The 22,295-nt window shown below is 33.2% G+C and overlaps 1 protein-coding gene across 1 annotated transcript in view; it reads left to right on the top strand.

The window, feature by feature from the left end:
- LOC129216182 (uncharacterized) overlaps positions 1-22,295 on the top strand; it is a 334,520-nt gene that overhangs the window by 266,457 nt on the left and 45,768 nt on the right. The window contains exons 5-7 of the mRNA XM_054850361.1: positions 4,235-4,312; positions 8,982-9,200; positions 10,661-10,979. Coding sequence (XP_054706336.1) covers positions 4,235-4,312; positions 8,982-9,200; positions 10,661-10,979 — 616 coding nt within the window. The remainder of the gene's footprint in view (positions 1-4,234; positions 4,313-8,981; positions 9,201-10,660; positions 10,980-22,295) is intronic.

The raw sequence follows: 22,295 nt of genomic DNA, 5'->3' as shown, positions 1-22,295 counted from the left end.
CTGTTACTGGTGTCGTTACTCTAGTATTTAATCGTTTAATATTACAAACAGATTAATATCTGCTGTTTTTAATGTAACTGTAACTGCTTTTAATTCTTTGCAACAAAAGTCTCTAAACTTTCGAACTTACACTATACGCTTTTCCTCTTCTAAACAACCGTGATAAGAATCATCAACTGTGCTCTGCAAGTCTGATTGCAGTTGGATGAAATATCAATGATGACTAAAGTGGGCTTTTGTTATCAAACTACCGTTGGATCGCGATAACTCGAAGTTTATAACTCGAATATTCCTTTATCTCGGAGTTTTCATTGGGTCCCAAACCCTTGAGACCGCTGTGGAAACATCCAATGAAACAAACTACCGATAACTCGAACGTTTTAGCCGGTCCCTTGATACTTCGAGTTATTGAGAGTGTACTGTATATTGCCTCGTTCGCCCCCACCCCTAGCGTTCCTTTAGTATTTTGGCTAACTGCGTTGTAGAAGACTATCGCTATCATTATTTTCCAAAAATCCTCAAGTATATTGCGCTAGCTGCGTTGCGCGGCGTTGTGCTGACAACTTCAAAATAAAGGTTGTGTAAAAAGGCGCATGTTCAACAATCAGGTCAAAGGAAAGAAGTAGTGTAAAACTTCAGGACAACAGGCAAAAAAGAGCTATTTATGACTAAAAATTTAAGACGCTTTGGATTTTTTTTGATTACAAAATTTTGTCATTGTTATTAATATGCGTAAGCGTTCCATTTCACGGATTTTTCTAGCGAAAAACCCCTTATCCTCCTGTGTGAATTCCTCTGTGCCAACTTCGGCAAATATCTGACACAAACTGGCGATTTGTATAAGGAACACACCCACACACACAGTCATTTATATATAAAGGTCATTCCACGGAAAACGATTATTTTGTCCCGCACGTGATGACTCATATTTGTCATTAAAAATAATACTTTAAAATATTAATGAACAATGTTTTCTGCTTAACAAATTACAAACTTATGTGTGATATCTTAACAATAAGATCTCGTTATTACCCTTTAAAATGATTACATTTTAATGAAATATTTGAACCGTCACGTGCGGAACAATCGGTTGACTTTTTCGTGGAATGGCCCATTTTTACACATTATTACTTTGGCAAAAGGTTAAAGAGCGATTTTTTGCTACATAAAACGGATAAATCCATGCATATGGTACAAAGTTCATCCAGGCAAACTTTTGAAGACTCATTTTAAAGAATCTCTTTAATATACATTAAATACCACGGCTAATTTTAGCAAGCATCGCGTCATAGATTAATCACCAATTGATTTAGTTAAATCCAAGATTTCAAGTGGAATTGTTTTATACACCTTATGGTCACTTCAGTGGAGGCCAATTTCTGGCAAGGGTTACAATAGGAAAGTCTTCTGATGCGGGCTAGCAGGGTCTACATGTGGTTTTCGTGCCAATGCTGGTGATATGATAACTCCTCGCTGAAGCTTACAGGTACCAGTATTTGCCGGAATAAGAATTCAGTCACTGCCAAACGGTGGTACTGTCTTCTAATAATACGTCATCTTTGTAAACAGTGGACAGACGCAAAATATGAATGGCGCGAGTTTTGTTGCTGTATTTTTATAAAGCAGCCAAAACGTAATGCAAACAACATTTACATTCACCAGCATTGTAGTGAAAGTCATTTATCCAAAAAATACTATTGCCACTAGTGGTGGATGCAAGGGGAGGGTCATGGAGGTCATAACCCTCCCCCCTAAACCTTCGAAAATAGTATCCATCTGCATTGTGTTTAAACACCGTGTGAATAAAATGTAAACGATATCTGTTGTCCTTTCAATTCATTAATAAGTTTTGAAAGTAAATTTTTGACATTTCTTTTTTTATTGTAATTTGCAACGTTTATGCCTATTAGGAGCCCCATTCCTGACTGATTTTGTGCTTTTTATTGACACCCAAGCATTTTAAGGAATTTTTCAAGCCCAAAACTGTAGGTTCATTGGGGGGAGGGGGGGGAGGAAGGTCATTCTTCACATGACCCCCTAAAATGGTAGACTGTATACGCCTCTGATTGGCACAAGTACTGATTAAATTTTTTTATTGTCATGAAAACTATGAAAATAATTTACTTGGTTTCGAACTCTTATTTCAAGCATTGTCTATGTACCAAAGCTACTTTATGTTGAAGAGGATCTTCGCCACTTCGTCTTTTTCACATTTTCCATAAATCAACTGTTGGAGAGGGAGAGAATTAAGGAGACCATGTTTTTACAACACACAACTAATTTATTTTTCTATTCACTGACACAATATACTGTCCGTTCCCGAAAGCAAACACTACCTGTCAGGACAGATTCCATTTCAAAAAGGGGTGATAGCTTGGGGATGAGCACTTATCGCTCGCACTTATTGTCTTTGAACACGATATTTTGAACCTTTTACTTCCGGGTTTCCCTCCCTATTTTTATAAAATCACAGCAGACCTGACGCATGCGCAAATTGGCGCTAAGTCTCGGCTTAGAAAAACGAACAGTACATGATGGGCAGCCAATTTACCCTTTTTCCCGAATAGCGGTCAAGAGATATGCCATAAAGTTATCCCGCTATTCGGTCAGGAGATTTTTTCTATTCATGCATTCACGACTGTCTATAGCCATATGAACTCAGGCGCTCACATGCATCTGCGCAGTAGACAATCGCGGAGAGCCCCATTACGCAATTATGGAGATCCCAGTTATTAATCTTGGAATCCCTGTCAAGTGTTAAGCAATGTAACCGCGTGGAGCATATAATTTCTTACAGTTTTATGACCAAATGACTTTTGCTATAGAACGCCTATAATATTGTATTTATTGTGTTTATTGTAAGCATGTATTTTTGCATCATGTTTTGGTTTTGACGGCTTTATACTAGAAAGGAATATTAGTTAAGTTTGACAAATGATTTTTCAGAAAATTTTGATTTTGGAAGGAAAGTAACTATATGAAAGATATAAGCCCTCGACCATTAAAAACATTTCCCGCTGCTGTATGTGTATCAAAAAATTTGAATATTTATGGAATTTGAATGTATTTTAATGGTACCAGTATTTTTGCGGCTTACATTGCTAAATTTTATTGGATGATTTTCTCTCGTTCCATTATTTCTTCGAAACTTTCTCATTCGATGCGTCCAGTTGTTAATTTAAGCTCCTTGCCTCATATCACGTGACACTCATTTAAATTAACTTAGGTTGTAGATGTGTAAGAAGATAGTTTATCTGGTTTGGGGATCGATCTTATACGAGTTTCGTTGTCTTGACTGAAAATACATCATGAAGATCTCTATCAGTTAGTTTGACTACCGCTAGCTCATTTTGCCGCAATAGCTCTTCTCACATTTCCTTGTTTTTTCCAACTCAAGGATTCCAACTTCTTCCTTGATCATGAAACAATGAGGTTAACGTTAAGCTACACTTTCTTCATTTTAAACTGTTCCAATTTCAATAATTTCAGTAGCTTTACTATATCTATTGGTGTAAATGAGAAAAACACTAGTGAAATATACTACCAATTTAAAAAAGAAAACAAAAATTAAATCGACATCGAAAGTTTTTCAAATGAAAAACAAATCTTTAGAAAATTAAAAGGAAAAAGGTTTTTTTTTCTTTTTTTTTTTTGTCTTTTGTATTTTTTGTAAAATTTAAATAAATGAATTCAGCCGGTTTTGCTAAATACTTGAAATACTATACGCATATTATGATTTTAATAGGATCAGTAGTTTCTTGTGTAATTTTATATTAAAGTTTATATGGGCTTTGGATGAAACAACTTTCTTCGTAGCTATTTTTAACAATAAAATATTTATTTACAAGTTTTTGTCTTAGGTAGAAACCGCGGGGTGAGAGGGTATTTTGCCGCAGTGATAATAGAACTCCACAAATAAATTCGTAAGAGAAAAACAAGTAGATGCTGCGAATTCTTTTTTCTTTTCTTTTGTGCGTGTGAGCGTGTGTTTTTGTAAAATTTTTAGATGATTGAGTTGGTTTTAATAGTAAACGCCTCAATAATGTTTTCTGAAAATCTTTCATTTTGAAGGCTGTCTTCACTAAGTGGTTCGTCGTTGTATTTTAAATAAGAACGAAAAGCGTAGAATAAAGCATTACTCTTTTCGTTTATGCTTAAATTAAACTTATTTAAAGTTGTATGATATTGTCATAATTATGTGGTTCTTGGACTTACTTATTTATATCCTTTGCAGGGAGACATTGAACAAATTACGATAACAGGAAGTCCAGATGCTGCGGAAAACCAGTGCAACTCGACGACTCAACCTCTGGTAAGGTGCAAACTTCCATTACACTAGTCAACAATTTTGTCTACAACCTGGTTTTTAATAGTCAATTTCCCCTAATTTTGGGTCGAGAAAAAGCGAATATGGTAGTGGATTGTTTTTATTAGCTCTTGTTTTCAAGATGCATAAAAGCCCACTGCAGAAAGATGCACAGCAACCACACATTCATTTAAAGGTAATGTTAAAAAGGGGGGGGGGGGGAATCCTGGGCAATAAATGCTATTAAATAGGTTCTGTTACATCAAACAAGGCTTATTTTTTGGAAAGCAGTAGTTGCTTTTGGCTTATTGCTATAAACGCTTCATTTTCGAGTGCTTTTTTTTTACATCAAAGAAGGACCATCCCTTGTAATAGTTCAGCAGCATTTGGTGAGCATTAACTCAGCCGAATGATAATGATATCTGCGTTGCCTTAAAGATATCTTGGTGAAACCATTCCCCCTGCTCACTGCGTATAGCTTTAGTTTTTAAATAATATATAATGGAAGAAGTCAACAAAATAGAGTTTCAAGAACACATCATTCATCAATGGTCACAGAACTTCAGTAGGGATTGTTTGACCAACTGCTTTTAGTACTCGTCTTCTCTGCTGCTTAGAAATACTTGCAATATACCCTTAAAGGCTTCTTGGGTGTTTTTTTCTCCCTTCGCAATTTTTTATTCAAAAACACTGATTTTCATAATTACGTGTATTTGAAAGGCCGTTAAAAATTCTCTCTTCTCAACCTTAGCTTCAATATATCTTAGAAATTTCTCTCTAAGGTATGGCAAAATTGTCTCTTTTTATAGCTTTCACGAAGTTCTTCATTATTCTCAGCAGAACGAACATGGGTGGAAGAAGAAAAAGATCTAGAACTGCAAATTTTGGCTAATTTTGAGCATTTCTCTTCCCAGAATTTAAATTTCTTGTAGTCCATTTCGATGTTCATGTAGTGAAATTTTCTATTCTAACCTAGCGTCGAAGTTCAGAGGACAGTCGGCCTCTTGGGGGCGTTTCTATCTGCCAGGAAAAAAGAGCATTAGTGGGAAGTCACTATCTTAGTTGGCAATGTATCTTGAAAACTAGAGCTAATCTCAACTTTTAATGGTGATTTTCGTGTTTAGCGAGGCAAAATACTTCGGAAATAAGATATTTTTTAGCCGGATGCATTTTAGGTGTTGACTAGTGTTATTATTACTTTGAATTAAAAGTGAGAACAAGACTAATATATGGTATTTTTAATTGAAGTTACGAATTCAGAGCGCTCTAATTTGAAAATTACTGCTCAGAGAAAATTTGATATTTTATAGGAATAGTTGTGAAGCGATGAGCTTTTGTTTGACGAAGGAAAAAGTAGTTCCAAAATTTTCTGCTTGATGTCGCTGTCAGGGTTTACTTTTATTATAATCACCTTACACTTTTCAAAAAAAATTAAAATTACATTTTAAATAAAAGTATTAACATTAAGAGAATGGACGAAGAAAAGATTTTCTTATTGCCTTTATTTTACGAGGTGACTCCGAATCATGCTTGCAGATCTTCGCTGATGTGCTACATTGAAACTCAGCTACCAGTGTGAAGGTACTCGTAGATTTTATGAGAGGCCCACTACATCCAGATCTATTAAAGATACGTAATCCAGACGGATGAACTCTAATAAAGTTATGTTTTGTCAGTTGTTGTATTAGATCAAAAATAAACTAAATTATTTTTCAAGTTACAGCCATACTTACTAAAGTTGAAATAGAGATTTTTCGTTCCCCAGCAATCTTTAGCATTAATGAAAAAAGTTTTCAAAGCGGTTGTTCAAACTGCAATAGGTGATTTCTATTTGCACCCTTTTTGTCTCGACGCACTCATTGTAAACTTTATTATGAGACTTAAGTACACGCACTGATACAGTTTATTGCAAAAATGTTCTATGTAAAATAAAAAATGTGTTGATTTTATATAAAGGGTAAATTATTTTTATGCAGAAAAGTACCGATCCAGGAAAAATTTAATTTTAGCATAAGATATTAAAACCTATCCACAACGATGACCTTATGCAAAAAGAAAATCGCTTTACCTGCCTGAAAATAATTAAATGAAAACATTGCAGATGGCACGTTATTTGTGAAAAGTGCTGATTAACGGGTGTTCTTTATAGTCTAAAATCTGTGGCTTAGCTTAACTGCAAAATGTGTCATGGCTTTTAAGCCCTAAAGGAAAATTAAATAAGAATTTTTTATCTTTCTACACAAGCTCAGTGCAGTTTCATAACATTCTTTCAAGTAAAAAGTATGTTTCATTCGAAAATATGCTTTAAAGTTAACATATGAAATGTTTCATTTTTTTTAACTATGCAATATGTTATTTAATTTGTTTCTTAATACGAAACACGTCAAGCTCTTACCTATTTTAGTTTCATTTTTCTTCCTAACAACTGCTTAGTGTTTGATTCAAAACGAAAGCATAAATTCTACGTTCTATTCCTCTGTTTGTGTGTGCGTGCGTGTGTTAAAAATCGTAAAGTAAAACGTAGATTTTTTTCAACTAAAATTTCAACGACTTTAATGAATATATTGTGCTGCCTCTACACGCTTTGTATTAGTTAAAAATTAAAAAGAAAAACCTTAACTTTGACTGCACTCACGCCCGCAACTCGTAAAAATCATTATTTTTACTTACAGGAAAACTTTTTAGAAATTTGATACTCATATTGTAATACATAATGGTTCCTTATATTTGAATACAAAACAATAGTGGCCAAAGTGTGCAATTCCATCATATAAAGTGCAAATATATGAGTAAAAATCTCTCATTTAAGCAAATGAATCGAGCAATATCTATATTATGTGAATAGAGAAAACTAGGGAGACTTGACCCAATTTTTGTTTTTTTATTTTCCATTTTTTGTATAATAGTTAGAACGAAATAATATATATATATATATATATATATATATATATATATATATATATATATATATATATATATATATATATATATATATATATATAATAGCATAAGCGTCAGTAGGAATGGTACAGAAAAATGTATTCTCAAGTCTGCATATGGGTCAAGTGTCCCTAGATCAAGGGAGACTTGACCCAAAACTTAGGGAGACATGACCCACCTTTATGAGAGCAAGAAGACTCATAGATACTGAAATCAAAAATGCAGGTTTGATGGTGTTTTCTGCTATAATAAGTGATACTTGAAGTGAATGAACAAATTTTCACTCTTTAGGTGAAGTGATTCATATTTTTTTTAAACTAATCTTATTCCATTTCAGCAGAAAAGCAGAAGTCTAATTCAAAACTTTATCAGCTCAGAACTAAACAATATTTCAGTTGTTTTATTAAATAACAAATCATTGGGCTTGAAGATTAGTATTATTTTAGTAATTTGTCAATTAAAAACAACTTATTAGACCAAATATGCTCTTTATTTTAGTTATTCATTGAGTTAAAAAAAATCAGACCTTCATATTCACAATATTAGAAATATTGCTTGGATTAAATATAATTATTAAGACTTTAATCGCAATAGTTTAGCTATTCATTAACCAAAATTCATTGAAAAAACATTGGATTTATCAAAAACATCAAATTAGTCTTTGGGTCAAGTCTCCCTAGTTAGCTTAGTTCAAAGCTCCCTAGGTAGCTTTCTTTTGTTTACCTTCATTTTTTAGCAACTTCGATTAAAGTTATATAAAATTACTGCATATCAATATACAGCTAGAAAAGTGGATACCACATGTGTACTTTTAAAATTAATTTCCCTCAAAACTGGAGGTTAAAATTTGAAAATTCTAAAATCTTCAAAATTTACTTGAATGGTTCAGTATCATTTAACAATGAATTACTTGTCAACCACTATTTTTTCTGAAATGGCTTGTCCTTGCTGAATACTGTTGTGAGACTGGTCAACCAATAATATGATTTAACTTTTTCCAAAATATATTTTTCATGGAAAAAATCTCGATGGGTCAAGTCTCCCTATAGGTCAAACCTCCCTTGTTTCCCGTATTGCCATTTACAAAGTCCTTTCTTTCGTTTCTTTTCCTTCTATGAAAGAAATAATTTTTCGAAATGTCAAAAGTTTCGTTACGTGTCGTATTTTATTCAACTACTGAACATTTCATTAAGAATTATGAATATTAGGAAAAAAAATGATTAGTAAATGACGACTATAGTAGTTCATGTTGATTTAGACCTCCTTACAAAGAGAATAATGGGTGTAAAACAATGAAATCGCAAATTTAAGATGTTTTTAAAACAAAAAGTAGCTGACTTTAATGGATAGCAGTTCAAATAGCAAAATTTTACTTAAGATATGTTACAAGCATTTTTCAACTAGTAGTTAGCTTCCTGTTGAAATTTAAAGCACTCAAATATGTTTTCCTCTCAGCTCCAAAATGCATGTGATAGATGTGTGTCGCGTTACGAAAGGAGTACACATCGAAAATTTGAACATTTGTGAGTGAAAAAAAATTTTTTTCACAGTTTCTTTCCTTTTATATATCATTTATAGTGCAAAGTGTAATAGTTTATGAAATACAATTTTTTAAAATCGGGATATTCTTTTATGCTAACCCTGTACTTGTATTTGCGTTTAACATATACCACCATGTACCGATAGTTACTATTTTACTGATATCCTTGCCAAAACCTGTTTGACTTATTCGCAGCATTTTCGCACCGCTGACCGTCAAGAGATTCGGTCTCGACCTATTTCTAGCATCCAAAGTGACCAACTGCCACTGCGAGGGGACATCATTGACGACGAGGATTTCAGTTTCGAAGAATCCGGATCGGGTCACAAGACAACGACAGTAGATGACGATTATGATGACTATAATGATGAAGAGGATGATGTCAAAGCCGATAGTTCAAAAAAAAAACCCAAGGTAGATTTTATATTCTTTCTTTTTTTATATACAAGGCATGTTTTTAAAGTAAGTACCGCTTTGAAATAAAAAAACAAGTACAGACAGAGCAAAGAAATTTATTGCACAAAAATGTACCAACCTTACGCTATTTTTCGACATTGCTTCCATGATTTTCCAAGCATTTGTCATAGCGTGGTACAGGTTTTCGTATACCCATTCGGAAAAAGTTGCCGCCTGTGTAGTTAATCAAAGGTAACATATTCTCTGAGCTCATCATTGATGTTGTGCCATCGAACGCCAAGGAAAACTTCAGGTGCCGAAACAAATGAAAGTTGCTGCGAGCGAGGTCGGGGCAGTCCGGAGGATGTTCAAAAAAATCCCAGCCAAAGCCCTGTAAGAATCCTCCTACAGACGGTAACTTTCTACGAATAGGTATACAAAAACCAGCACCACGCTATGAAAAATGCTTGGAAAACCACAGGAGCAATGCCGAAAAATAACGTAAGGGTGGTAAATTTTTGTCCAATAAATTTCTTTGCTCTATCTGTAATTGCTCTTTTTTTTATATCAAAACGGTACTTAATTTAAAAACTCACGTCGTGTATGTTAATTTTTTATTGTTTTATGTACCGCTGCGTTTGTCGAGTAATTCAGTAATTGCACTTTTCTGCAGAGACTATCGGCATTAATTCTTTGTCTTAATAAAAGTGAACTTGGTAAAATCCATAACACCTTTGTCTCTTTTAAATTTATTCAATGTGGAATAACTATTTCAGTTTTGATCGTAAAATACTGAAAAACAAGGCGTAGTGACAAATATTTTGTAACTAATATTAGTATGTATGTGTTTGTGGTAACAAAGGTGTATGTGTTTCATTTTTATCTTGAACTGTGATTAATTTTTATCGTAAAACACAAATATGAATTTCCAAATGACCAAAAAAAGTCCGACAAATGAATGAAAAAATTTCATGATAGTGTTCTTAACACACATTTTCTCACATAACTATTAAAATGTCTTATAGTCTTTTAAGAAACTTAAGTAGTTAAATGGTATTTCTAAATAATTCTACGACGGCTTTTCTTAATAATTCAAAGTGTCTTGCTGGCACTCGAAACGCTAGAAATACTGGAAATGTGCTGAAACTTCTTAAAGTTTTAGAAACACTGGATCTGTGCTGAAATTTTTATGGGAATCAGGGTTCGTTTTTTCTATTATTTATTTTCTCCTGTTTGCGTAAGAAAAGGTCAACTAGTTAACGATTATTTGAATTAGGATTCTGGGTTTTTTATCTTTTCCCAAAGATGCATGAAATTAATTTTCAGTTTAGAGAAGTTACGAGAAACAGTTTTTTTATCAGCTGTTTTAACTTATTTTGTGATTTACAGTTAACATAGAAAAATAAGTTTCATTTTGGTAAACACACAGTAATTAGGCTATATTTTTTATAACTCTTTTTAAATCACTGCATTTTCAGATACCAATTAAAGCAGAAACAACAGATGATGAAGAAAGTAATTCTGATGAAGATGAAGAAACTGAGAGCGATGAAAAAGAAAAAGAAGAAAATAATTCTGATGAAGATGATGATGAGGAAACTGATAGCGATGAAAGAGAGAAAGAAGAAACTATCCCTGTAATTACAAGTAGCACCACATTTTCTCCTTTTGATGACCAAGAATTGAAAGTATCTGACAGAAAAAATAACGAAGCTGATTATAATTACGATCATATTGATGAAGAATTTGATCAAAACGAAAAAGACGTTGAGGGGTCAGGCGCAGGTACTCAATTTGGTAAGAAATTTAAAATTATTATGAAACAGACTTTTAACACATTTAACTTCGTTTCATATTTATATTATGAAATTTAGCTGTGTGCATTTCAACTTATCAGTAATAATACATACAGGGTGTCCTGAAAAAGACTGACTGTTTTTAAAAATTTATAAAAAGAAAACGGTAAATGATAAAAATATAATTCTTGCAGAAAACTCATGTGGTGGGCTGTAAATTTTTCCCCCCTGAGTTCCCAATTTTAGTTGAAATTTTTTTGCAATAGATGGCGCTGCAGAATGTAAGCCCCGTAAATCAAAAAATATATATAAAATTACATCATAGTTTTTTGAATTTAATGAACGAAAGAATAACACAATATTTTCAAACAATGGTTCTTCTTTTTTGACTTACAGGCTTACTATGTTCAGCGCCATCTATTGAAACATTTTTGAACTAAAATTTGGAATTCTGGGCGAAGAAATTTAGCGCCTACTTCATGAATTTTCTGCAAGAATTTGTTTTTTATCATTAACCGTTCTCCTGTTATAATTTTTTGAAAACAGTCAGTCTTTTTTAGAACACCCCGTAAGTTATAATTATATAGTCATATTGTTATGTAGGGTAATTCAAAAAAAAGGACCCAATATCAAACTGCAGTTATTCCTGCACTATGCATTGTACTTGAATTGTGTAAACTACATGCGGTTGTGCAACGTAAATGTTTACAGATGTTTGATATGCCATTTTCCGGCTCTACAGTTATCATCTAGGTGGTAGCCCAATTCTTCCCATACTTGATGACAAATGTCTTGCATCACTTTTCGACTTCACTGTTATATAGTTTCTTGGGCCATTCAAACCAGTGGGAAAATGGGGGCGTAAAAAGCATCTTCCACAAACCCCCACAACAAAAAGTCGCAGGTGTGAATTCAGGGGACCCTACCGGCCAGAACTGAAATACATAGTACAAGCCACATCGCTTACAGCTATTGCAGTTAGTTATTTAATTACAACTGACGCTATAGCACAGTATAGTTCTGGAGCACTCTACCGGTATTAAAAACTTTACAACATCCTCTTTCAAATATACCTGACAAAAATCATGTACAAAGTATAATGCTGGAAATACAGGTACTTGAATATTGTGTCTATGTTTTTGAATCACCCTGTGTATGAATTATTATTAAATAGCCAAATTATAATGAAATAATGGGATTATTTCCTTCAGTCAAAAGTATTACTTTTAGTCACTGAAATTGATAGAATAAGCAAAAAAAAACATGGAGCGAGAAAAATTTTTGCTTAATTTTTAATTCATTTTTAAATGTCCAATTTTGAAAATAAGGCATGGTCTTTGTGACGTCACAAATGATGTACTTTGGCGCATCTGTCTACCCCGTTTCCACGTTATGATAATCAAGAAGCGAATTAAATATTGTGCTCTGCGAATTGCATAGTGAATGTCATTTTATCATTTGTGATGTCATCGGCAGAAGCGTAAACAATGAAAGCGCACCAATTCTAATAAATGTTTTAAAAATATTAAACTTTGTCAAATTATTTAAAAATGGTTGAATTCTAAGTTTTTAAGCATGCTCTTTCAGAAAATAATACTTTTAAAATTTTGGAAACGATCCCGTTACAAATATATAATGTTGGTATTACCGAATCAAACTGAAAATTTGTGAATTATAATTTTTAATTGAAACAATGTGTGAAACCTGGAAAAAGATACTAGGCATAAATTCATAATGTACAAAATAATTTAACGTTAAAGGGTAACATCATCTCAAACTCAAAACCTGTGCAAAAAAAAAAAAAAAAAAAAAAAATATTTCAAATGAATAATAATGAGAAATGAGTAGGATGGGAATTTCTTTTTTTACCCATTTATGCATAATATTTTAAAAGATTTTTCAACGAAGTGTAAACCTTTTATGCAACAGCTTATTTTCAAACCTGATGCATTAATACATCGCTTCAGGGGTTTCATTTCAAAATTATTTCATTCTGAAAGTATTCCAAACTGTTTGCTCTCTGCTACAAAATGTGAAAGGAAAGTGAATTACAGCTTTCAGCGCCTTTATAAATTTAATGGGAAAGCATTTGTTTACCTACCGTAAACAAACTCAGTTACCTAAAGGAAATTCCAGAGGGTGTGAAAGCATTCCTCTGACAGGCGAATACATTATTTCAACGGTGATAATATAATCTGACTTGTAGAATTCCTCTGTGTAAAACGGCGACGTTATAAATATTCAGCAGCAAGTAAAATGTTTTTTAATCAGAAAGTAAATGCACGATATTTAGCCTTTGTAGTTTTTACAGTTATAAATTTGTTTTTGCTATAAGAAAAATACTTTGCCATTCTTGAATGATATTCAAAATGTTCATATTCAGGAAACTTTCTCATTTAGCTATATTTTATTTGTTAAAAACATTTTACGTTTGTATCAAATGGAGAATTTTTAAAAACAGTTTCAATTAGTTTTTAAAGTTGCTTTTGTTATGCCTCAAAGTAAATTTTCTTGTTTAATTTTGACTAAGGTTGTTATATAAGACCATCAGAAATATCCCAATAATGTAATGTAATACACAGGGTGCATCGAAAAAATTGCGAGCTTGAATAAAACGACCTGATGTGTACATCACATGACTTCCTTTTACTAAAATTTAATGTCATTTTTCTATTATTGGCAATTTATTGTGATTCAATAGTTTACTTTCTAAATATCAGCAACAGTGACTAAATTAAAATTAGATTTAAAAAAAAACGCCAAATTTGTCGCCAAGTTGGCGACAAAACTTGGCAACCAAAAGACTGGCGATATATCGCCAAGTGTCCAACCAATTAAAACACCACTTGAGTTTACATCGAAATTAACAATGATTTCCCCCCAAAAAGGGGCGAAAGACCCCTTTAGAAACACCCGGATGCAACCAAAAGGAGAGGTGCACAACTAGCCCCCACTAGGAGTCTACGTACCAAATTTCAACTTTCTAGGACATACCCTTTCTAGAGTTATACGACATACGCACATCCGCACATACTCACATACATACAGACGTACATACATTCCGTCACGAGAAAACTCGTTGTAATTAACTCGGGAATCGTCAAAATGGTTATTTCGCGTGTCTATACGTGCTTAGGCACTTATCCACGTGTGGTCGAGTCGGGGAAAAAAATCAACATTCATTCGGGGATGAGCAAAATTTAAATTAAGGTCGATTATTGAGTGAAAATTTTTTCGCGAATACAATACTTCCTTTTTTGTAAAAGGAAGTAAAAAGAACAAACTAGGGTAGATACATGTCTCAAATCACATTTTCTTATTTAGGTTTGGCTTAGGTTATTATTTAAGGTTTTAAGCAAAAAAATTAATTACAACAATTTAATATAATATACGGGATGTCTCGAAAGTACTGAGCGCTTGAATAAAAAAGGAACACATTGACGTAAATACATGTTTCTTTTTTTATTGGAAAGACAACATAAGGGAGTTTTATACAACACAATGTTAAATGTTACAACGTTCTACAGAAGCTCCGTTAGTAGCACGCAAAATATCAATAGGAAGCAATACAAAATACTCAACTATCAAACGTGTTAGGAGGACAAATCCGGTATAAATCGAAAGCCATAAGTGCTTTTAAATTGTTGAAGTACAATTTCGATAAGTAATCATATATGCAACAAACTGATACCGATCATAACAGTTCTGTAGGGAATAATACCCTTTTATTTTTACAACAAACGTGACTTTATCGAGCTCAAATAAGTTTCAATGCAGTAAATTTCGTTGCATTATGACCATTGGAATAGAATAAATTCAAGGAAAATATTTCAGGGAACATTTTTCAAATGCATTCAAAATTCTTCTCTGAAGGTTGATGTTTCTGACGCAATGAAAACAAACATCATAATGTTTTATAAGAAAGTTATCAGATATTGTTTGTTATAATGTGAAATTGTTTTTATGATTTGTTAAATGAAACAATTATTTAAATATTTTTATTTACACCAAGCAGATAGAATATTATAAGAAATGAAAATACAGCTTTAAATTTAACTTTAGACAAACATAAAATTACTATAACTTGCTCCGTAAAATGATGAGTTATTACACCTTTGTGATCGGGACCATTTGCAGTCCTCACGGCATTAGAATAATAAAGGCTTAAATATTTTTTAAAAAGGTTGGGCCAAGTCTGATAACCCGTTGAAAACAATCGCTTAATGGGGCATGCAAATGTCAGAAATTTAACATAAAACACTTGAACGAGCTATCATATTTCAGTGTACACACCCACTGAATGGCCAACAAAAACTACGTTTAGTTCTTGTTTGTGAACCACACAAATGCCAGAAATTCAGCATAAGTAAACACGAGTAATTGAGCGCTAATACATTTCTATGATTTCACTTAAGTGAACAACATCTTGCTCTCATTCTTCGTGAACTATTCAATGCTCTCAATTAAGTAAAGGAAGGAAGTATAAATAATGAATTAAATATAGTTTTTCTCTACTTAAGTAATGTGAGAATTCCAAATAGCGTCTTTTTCTTTTGGGGATGCTTGACAGCCCTAACACTGCAGCACTATTAAATCTTTAATAGTATAAAACACGATGAATGCTTCAAACTGAAACTTAATGTATCCATATAAAACATTCATTCAAATAATTTTTCAATATGAAATACTGATTCGATGCCCAAGATCTTTCTTGATCCACAAGAAACTTTTTCTTCCCATTCTCTTTAGCTTTAGATAAAGCAGCGTACTCTTGGGGGTAATTACATTCAATCAAATTTCACACTTCGAGACTAAACGAGCTGATGTGTGCATCACGTGACTTCCTTTTACACCAATTTAATGTTATTTCCCATCATTGGCAATTTTAATGTGATTCAATGCTCTAAATATCACCAACAATGACCAAATTGAAACCAGATTTAGGAAAAAAAGTCGCTAAATTTGTCGCCAAGTTGTTGACAAAACTTGGCGACCAAAAGACTGGTGATACATCACCAAGTGTCCGCCAAATTATAACACCACTTGAGTTTGCATCGAAATTAACAATGTTTTCCCCCCAAAAAAGGTGCAAAAGACCCCTTTAGCAACACCCGAATGAAACCAAAAGGGGAGGTGCACAACTAGACCCCACTAGGAGTCTACGTACCACATTTCAACTTTCTAGGACATATCATTCTTGAGTTATGCGACATACACTCATACGCACATACATACGTACATACATACATCACAAAAAAACTCGTTATAATTAACTCGGGAATCGTCAAAATGGTTATTTCGCGTGTCTATACGTGCTTAGGCACTTATCCACGTGTGGTCGAGTCGGGGAAAAAAATCAACATTCATTCGGGGATGAGCAAAATTTAAATTAAGGTCGATTATTGAGTGAAAATTTTTTCGCGAATACAATACTTCCTTTTTTGTAAAAGGAAGTAAAAAGAACAAACTAGGGTAGATACATGTCTCAAATCACATTTTCTTATTTAGGTTTGGCTTAGGTTATTATTTAAGGTTTTAAGCAAAAAAATTAATTACAACAATTTAATATAATATACGGGATGTCTCGAAAGTACTGAGCGCTTGAATAAAAAAGGAACACATTGACGTAAATACATGTTTCTTTTTTTATTGGAAAGACAACATAAGGGAGTTTTATACAACACAATGTTAAATGTTACAACGTTCTACAGAAGCTCCGTTAGTAGCACGCAAAATATCAATAGGAAGCAATACAAAATACTCAACTATCAAACGTGTTAGGAGGACAAATCCGGTATAAATCGAAAGCCATAAGTGCTTTTAAATTGTTGAAGTACAATTTCGATAAGTAATCATATATGCAACAAACTGATACCGATCATAACAGTTCTGTAGGGAATAATACCCTTTTATTTTTACAACAAACGTGACTTTATCGAGCTCAAATAAGTTTCAATGCAGTAAATTTCGTTGCATTATGACCATTGGAATAGAATAAATTCAAGGAAAATATTTCAGGGAACATTTTTCAAATGCATTCAAAATTCTTCTCTGAAGGTTGATGTTTCTGACGCAATGAAAACAAACATCATAATGTTTTATAAGAAAGTTATCAGATATTGTTTGTTATAATGTGAAATTGTTTTTATGATTTGTTAAATGAAACAATTATTTAAATATTTTTATTTACACCAAGCAGATAGAATATTATAAGAAATGAAAATACAGCTTTAAATTTAACTTTAGACAAACATAAAATTACTATAACTTGCTCCGTAAAATGATGAGTTATTACACCTTTGTGATCGGGACCATTTGCAGTCCTCACGGCATTAGAATAATAAAGGCTTAAATATTTTTTAAAAAGGTTGGGCCAAGTCTGATAACCCGTTGAAAACAATCGCTTAATGGGGCATGCAAATGTCAGAAATTTAACATAAAACACTTGAACGAGCTATCATATTTCAGTGTACACACCCACTGAATGGCCAACAAAAACTACGTTTAGTTCTTGTTTGTGAACCACACAAATGCCAGAAATTCAGCATAAGTAAACACGAGTAATTGAGCGCTAATACATTTCTATGATTTCACTTAAGTGAACAACATCTTGCTCTCATTCTTCGTGAACTATTCAATGCTCTCAATTAAGTAAAGGAAGGAAGTATAAATAATGAATTAAATATAGTTTTTCTCTACTTAAGTAATGTGAGAATTCCAAATAGCGTCTTTTTCTTTTGGGGATGCTTGACAGCCCTAACACTGCAGCACTATTAAATCTTTAATAGTATAAAACACGATGAATGCTTCAAACTGAAACTTAATGTATCCATATAAAACATTCATTCAAATAATTTTTCAATATGAAATACTGATTCGATGCCCAAGATCTTTCTTGATCCACAAGAAACTTTTTCTTCCCATTCTCTTTAGCTTTAGATAAAGCAGCGTACTCTTGGGGGTAATTACATTCAATCAAATTTCACACTTCGAGACTAAACGAGCTGATGTGTGCATCACGTGACTTCCTTTTACACCAATTTAATGTTATTTCCCATCATTGGCAATTTTAATGTGATTCAATGCTCTAAATATCACCAACAATGACCAAATTGAAACCAGATTTAGGAAAAAAAGTCGCTAAATTTGTCGCCAAGTTGTTGACAAAACTTGGCGACCAAAAGACTGGTGATACATCACCAAGTGTCCGCCAAATTATAACACCACTTGAGTTTGCATCGAAATTAACAATGTTTTCCCCCCAAAAAAGGTGCAAAAGACCCCTTTAGCAACACCCGAATGAAACCAAAAGGGGAGGTGCACAACTAGACCCCACTAGGAGTCTACGTACCACATTTCAACTTTCTAGGACATATCATTCTTGAGTTATGCGACATACACTCATACGCACATACATACGTACATACATACATCACAAAAAAACTCGTTATAATTAACTCGGGAATCTTCAAAATGGATATTTCGGGCGTCTATATGTTCTTAGGTATATATACACGTATGGTCGGGTCGGAAAAAAAAACTCCACATTCATTCTAGAGTGAGCAAAATGGAAATTAAGGTCGATTTTTGAGTGAAAATTTTTTTGCGAATAAAATACTTCCTTTTTTGTAAAAGGAAGTAAAAATGAATGGAAAGTGCGAAGTGGTTATTCGTGCTCAGTAAATAAGTAAGGTTCAGATTGTACGGTGGGGTAACTACCACTTCCAGTGATGCTAAAGGAACAAAATTCCATTCCACAAGCTTTATCTTTAATAGTTAATAACGAAGCCAATAGCTACGTCCCGCTCTTCAATTCCAAACAATCGCGTGCTGTGGCCAAGGAGGTTCGCGTTAGCTCCGAGATACGTCACTCGTAAAAAAACTCACGTTATATCTATTTCGCGTATGTCAAATCGTGCTGTAACGCAAGTACTAGGTATAATCATTGAGAAGGAACAAAAGGTGAAGAGAATGAAGCTTTCAATTCTTGAAGCAAGGATCCCAAGTCTCGGGATATATTTGAAAGTAAAGCATTGGAGGAAATCAGGTTTCTTCCCCCTGTTTCAGATAAAACGTATCTCCCATTCGTCTAAGTTGAACCATGTGACCTGAGTTTTTTGTTAAGCCAGTGATTTCATTTAAGTAAACATCTTGCTCTCCTTCTCTGTGAACTACTCAATGCTCTCAATTACGTTGTAAAGGGAGGAAGTATAAATATCGCATGAATTAAATGTTTTTTTCCCTAGTTAAGTCATGCGAGAATGATTAGACTTTCTCCCTCCAGTTTCTAATTCCTGATCTAAGGGTATAACAACTATCTTTGTACTTACTGTATGTTGCAAAACCCGAAGTAGGATAGGAAAAACTTTCATGAATTTAGTATAACCGTATTGGTATGATAAGGAATAATTTCTTCGATGAACGAAATGCAGCTACGTGACTTTCCTTTCCAAAAATGCGTTATTTATTTCTTCTCTTTTTTTTTTTTTTTTTTTTTTTTTTGTCTAAATTTGTCTCTTATCTCGTCAGTTTTTCTGAAAATATCGCTTTATAAATTAAGAGCTAACTTTTGAAACTATCGGGAAAATTTCTCAACAAAACTTTCTTTTAAAATTGAGTTTTCTTTGCACTGGTTTACTCTTTTGAATTAACTTCTTTTTTTTTAACATGGTAAGGCTTATCCCGTAAATGAATTATCTATTTTGAAGAAAAAAAGCTTAAAGTAAGGCTTATTAAGTAAAATGGACAACTTGAACGTTTTCTCGTAATTGTGGAATCGTCTGCGAGATAGCATTGCTTCCAACTCTATTCAAAAAATTTCTACAGCGTTTTAAAATTATTTTAATTCAACAACCAGATTTTTATCTGATAAAATGCTATGTTTTTTTTTTTTTTTTTTTTTTTTTTGCAATTTCTCTCTGGGGCCTTAGTCATTTAGTTTTAATAAGGGATATTGGTCCCTATTTTATTACTTTCACTATAATCGTGAACCTATAATGATTGGTGAAATCATCTTGAATAGGTATTTTGTAAATATTACGTTAAATGTTAGCATGTTAAATAAAGAATCCTTCATTATTAACCTCTTTATCTTTACTAATAATAAAGCTGAAAGTCTGTATGTCTGGATCTTAGGATGTCTAGATCTCTGGATGTCTGTTACGCGCATTGCGCCTAGGCCGTTCGACCGATTTTCATGAAATTTGGCAAAAAATTAGTTCCTAGCATAGGGGTGAGCGATTCGAAGCAGTTTTTTGAAAATTCGGTTTTGTTCTTTTTCTATTCGAATTTTAAACCTATTTTTACCGAGCGAATAACCATAGCATAGAAGAGTAAATCACCAAAACATGGACGAGCAAATTAACATAGCACATTGGCATCATCCATTATTTGCAAATATACAGGCGAACTAAATGACCTTTTAATTTTCTTCTTCGGGCAAAGCCGTGCGGGTACCGCTAGTTATCAAATCAAAGTTCGTTATTGGTTATCACCAAAGCATTATCTTAGTAAGATAATGATCCGTCTCAGGGTAACAGAAGTATCACCTGTTGCACAAAACTCCCTATAAACACTCAAATATGTTATATATCTTGGTGGTGCCCAACCTACGGCCCGCTGGCAAAATACAGCCCGTGAAGATTATTTATGTGGGCTGTTGTTATAGTCAATGTTACAAATCGGAAATAAAATTCTGGAATCTTCCAAACGAACCGAGCATCTTCATTCAGTATAAGGATGAGTATTGCAAATTTAAAACCTAATGGTTTGAAATTGATTTTTAAGAAACAGAAGTGAACTTGGTATTGGGTTTATAGATATCCTTCCCTCTTACCAGTTTTCCAAAGTTCTTAAGAAAAATAAAAATACATTTATTTCATTTTATGTATGGTTCTGGCCTGCGATATATATCTTCATATGACGTCCAGTCTTTGGATAAAATAGCGTTGAGTACCACTGTCTAGTTTGATTGCTTTAAAGAACGTCACTTTTATTTTCATATAATGCTATAACATTTTGAAGATTTCTGGAACACAATATTTTTTTTAATGTTTTGCTCAGCAACGGAATTATCTCATGTGATACGTCCGATACAAACATCTAACATATTTTGAGTCTTTATATCGTATGCTTTGTGCGACAAATGATCAACTCTATGAAACGGAATTGATGAAATGCACTAATTTAAAGCTCTATAGTCCAGTCAATGAACACATTGTAGCGTGCATGGAATATGCGATAATTTTTGACTTCAGAATATTGTTAGGGGTAGTTAGTAAGTGAACATACTAAAAGTCCCCGACCCTGGGGGGGAGCTAAAGGTGGGAGGAAAGGGGGAAGAAAATTTTGGGTTTTTCGAGAAAATGTCGAAAACGTTGGAAAAAATGCGTTTAAAATAAAAACGCAAGCTAAATAAAGTTACTATAAAACTGTTTCTACACATATTTGTCAAATTTCTAATAATTTTCTGGGTATATATTATGAAAAATCGATGATTTTCGGAAAAATTCTCTCTTTTTGTTAAACATTTGCTCCTAGTGCCTCCCAGGATCAGTATTCATGGTAATTGTTAACGATAATGTTGTAGAGCTTTAAATTTCCTTCAATTTGATTTGCTATTTTGCTATATTTTATTCAACCAATCAAAAGGTACAGAATTTCAAACATGCACTTTCATGGCAAAAAAAAAAAAGAGCACTTGCCATTTACAAATTTCTAAATCGACTCCAAAGGATCGCGCACTTCCTCTTTCTTCAATGAACTCGACAATCCTGATGTGCAATAAAGAAGTATTTTTGGATTACTACAAGACAAATGATGTTTAAAGAGTGTATTTGGGGTGGGGCGTGAAATTGCGACTTAGTGACAAGGGGGAAGAAAAGAGTAAGAAGTGTGACATCAAGCATTTTGTAATACGAATATGTTTATGACAATTACCTTGTAAAACGAACTTTGTGACAGAGGGGGAAAAATCTTGAAAAAAGTGTGACATTATTTATGGACACACACACACAGCCCTTTACCAGGGAATCGGACGAAGATTGCAAAATTACGTATATGCAGTATGAATTGGTGAACTGAGGATGTGCAGAAAGTCAGAACTATACATACTGTTTAAGGAAATTGATAACGACATTGATTTAATTAAATTTGAATTTGTTGTTATTGAGGATACGTAGTTTACAAAACTGTTAGGCAAAAAGAGACGACTGTATAAACCATATGGACATCAACGTCAGTTAGAAAATTGAAACGACGGTCAAACAAGAAGGCTTCTGTCCAACTTTCATAATAACAATCAGTTGACAAATCCGCT

This window comes from Uloborus diversus, chromosome 2 (genome assembly GCF_026930045.1).
Source record: "Uloborus diversus isolate 005 chromosome 2, Udiv.v.3.1, whole genome shotgun sequence".
In the NCBI taxonomy this organism is placed as follows: domain Eukaryota; kingdom Metazoa; phylum Arthropoda; class Arachnida; order Araneae; family Uloboridae; genus Uloborus; species Uloborus diversus.
Note: the sequence above shows the minus strand (reverse complement) of the source record. Positions and strands in the feature narration are given on the sequence as shown.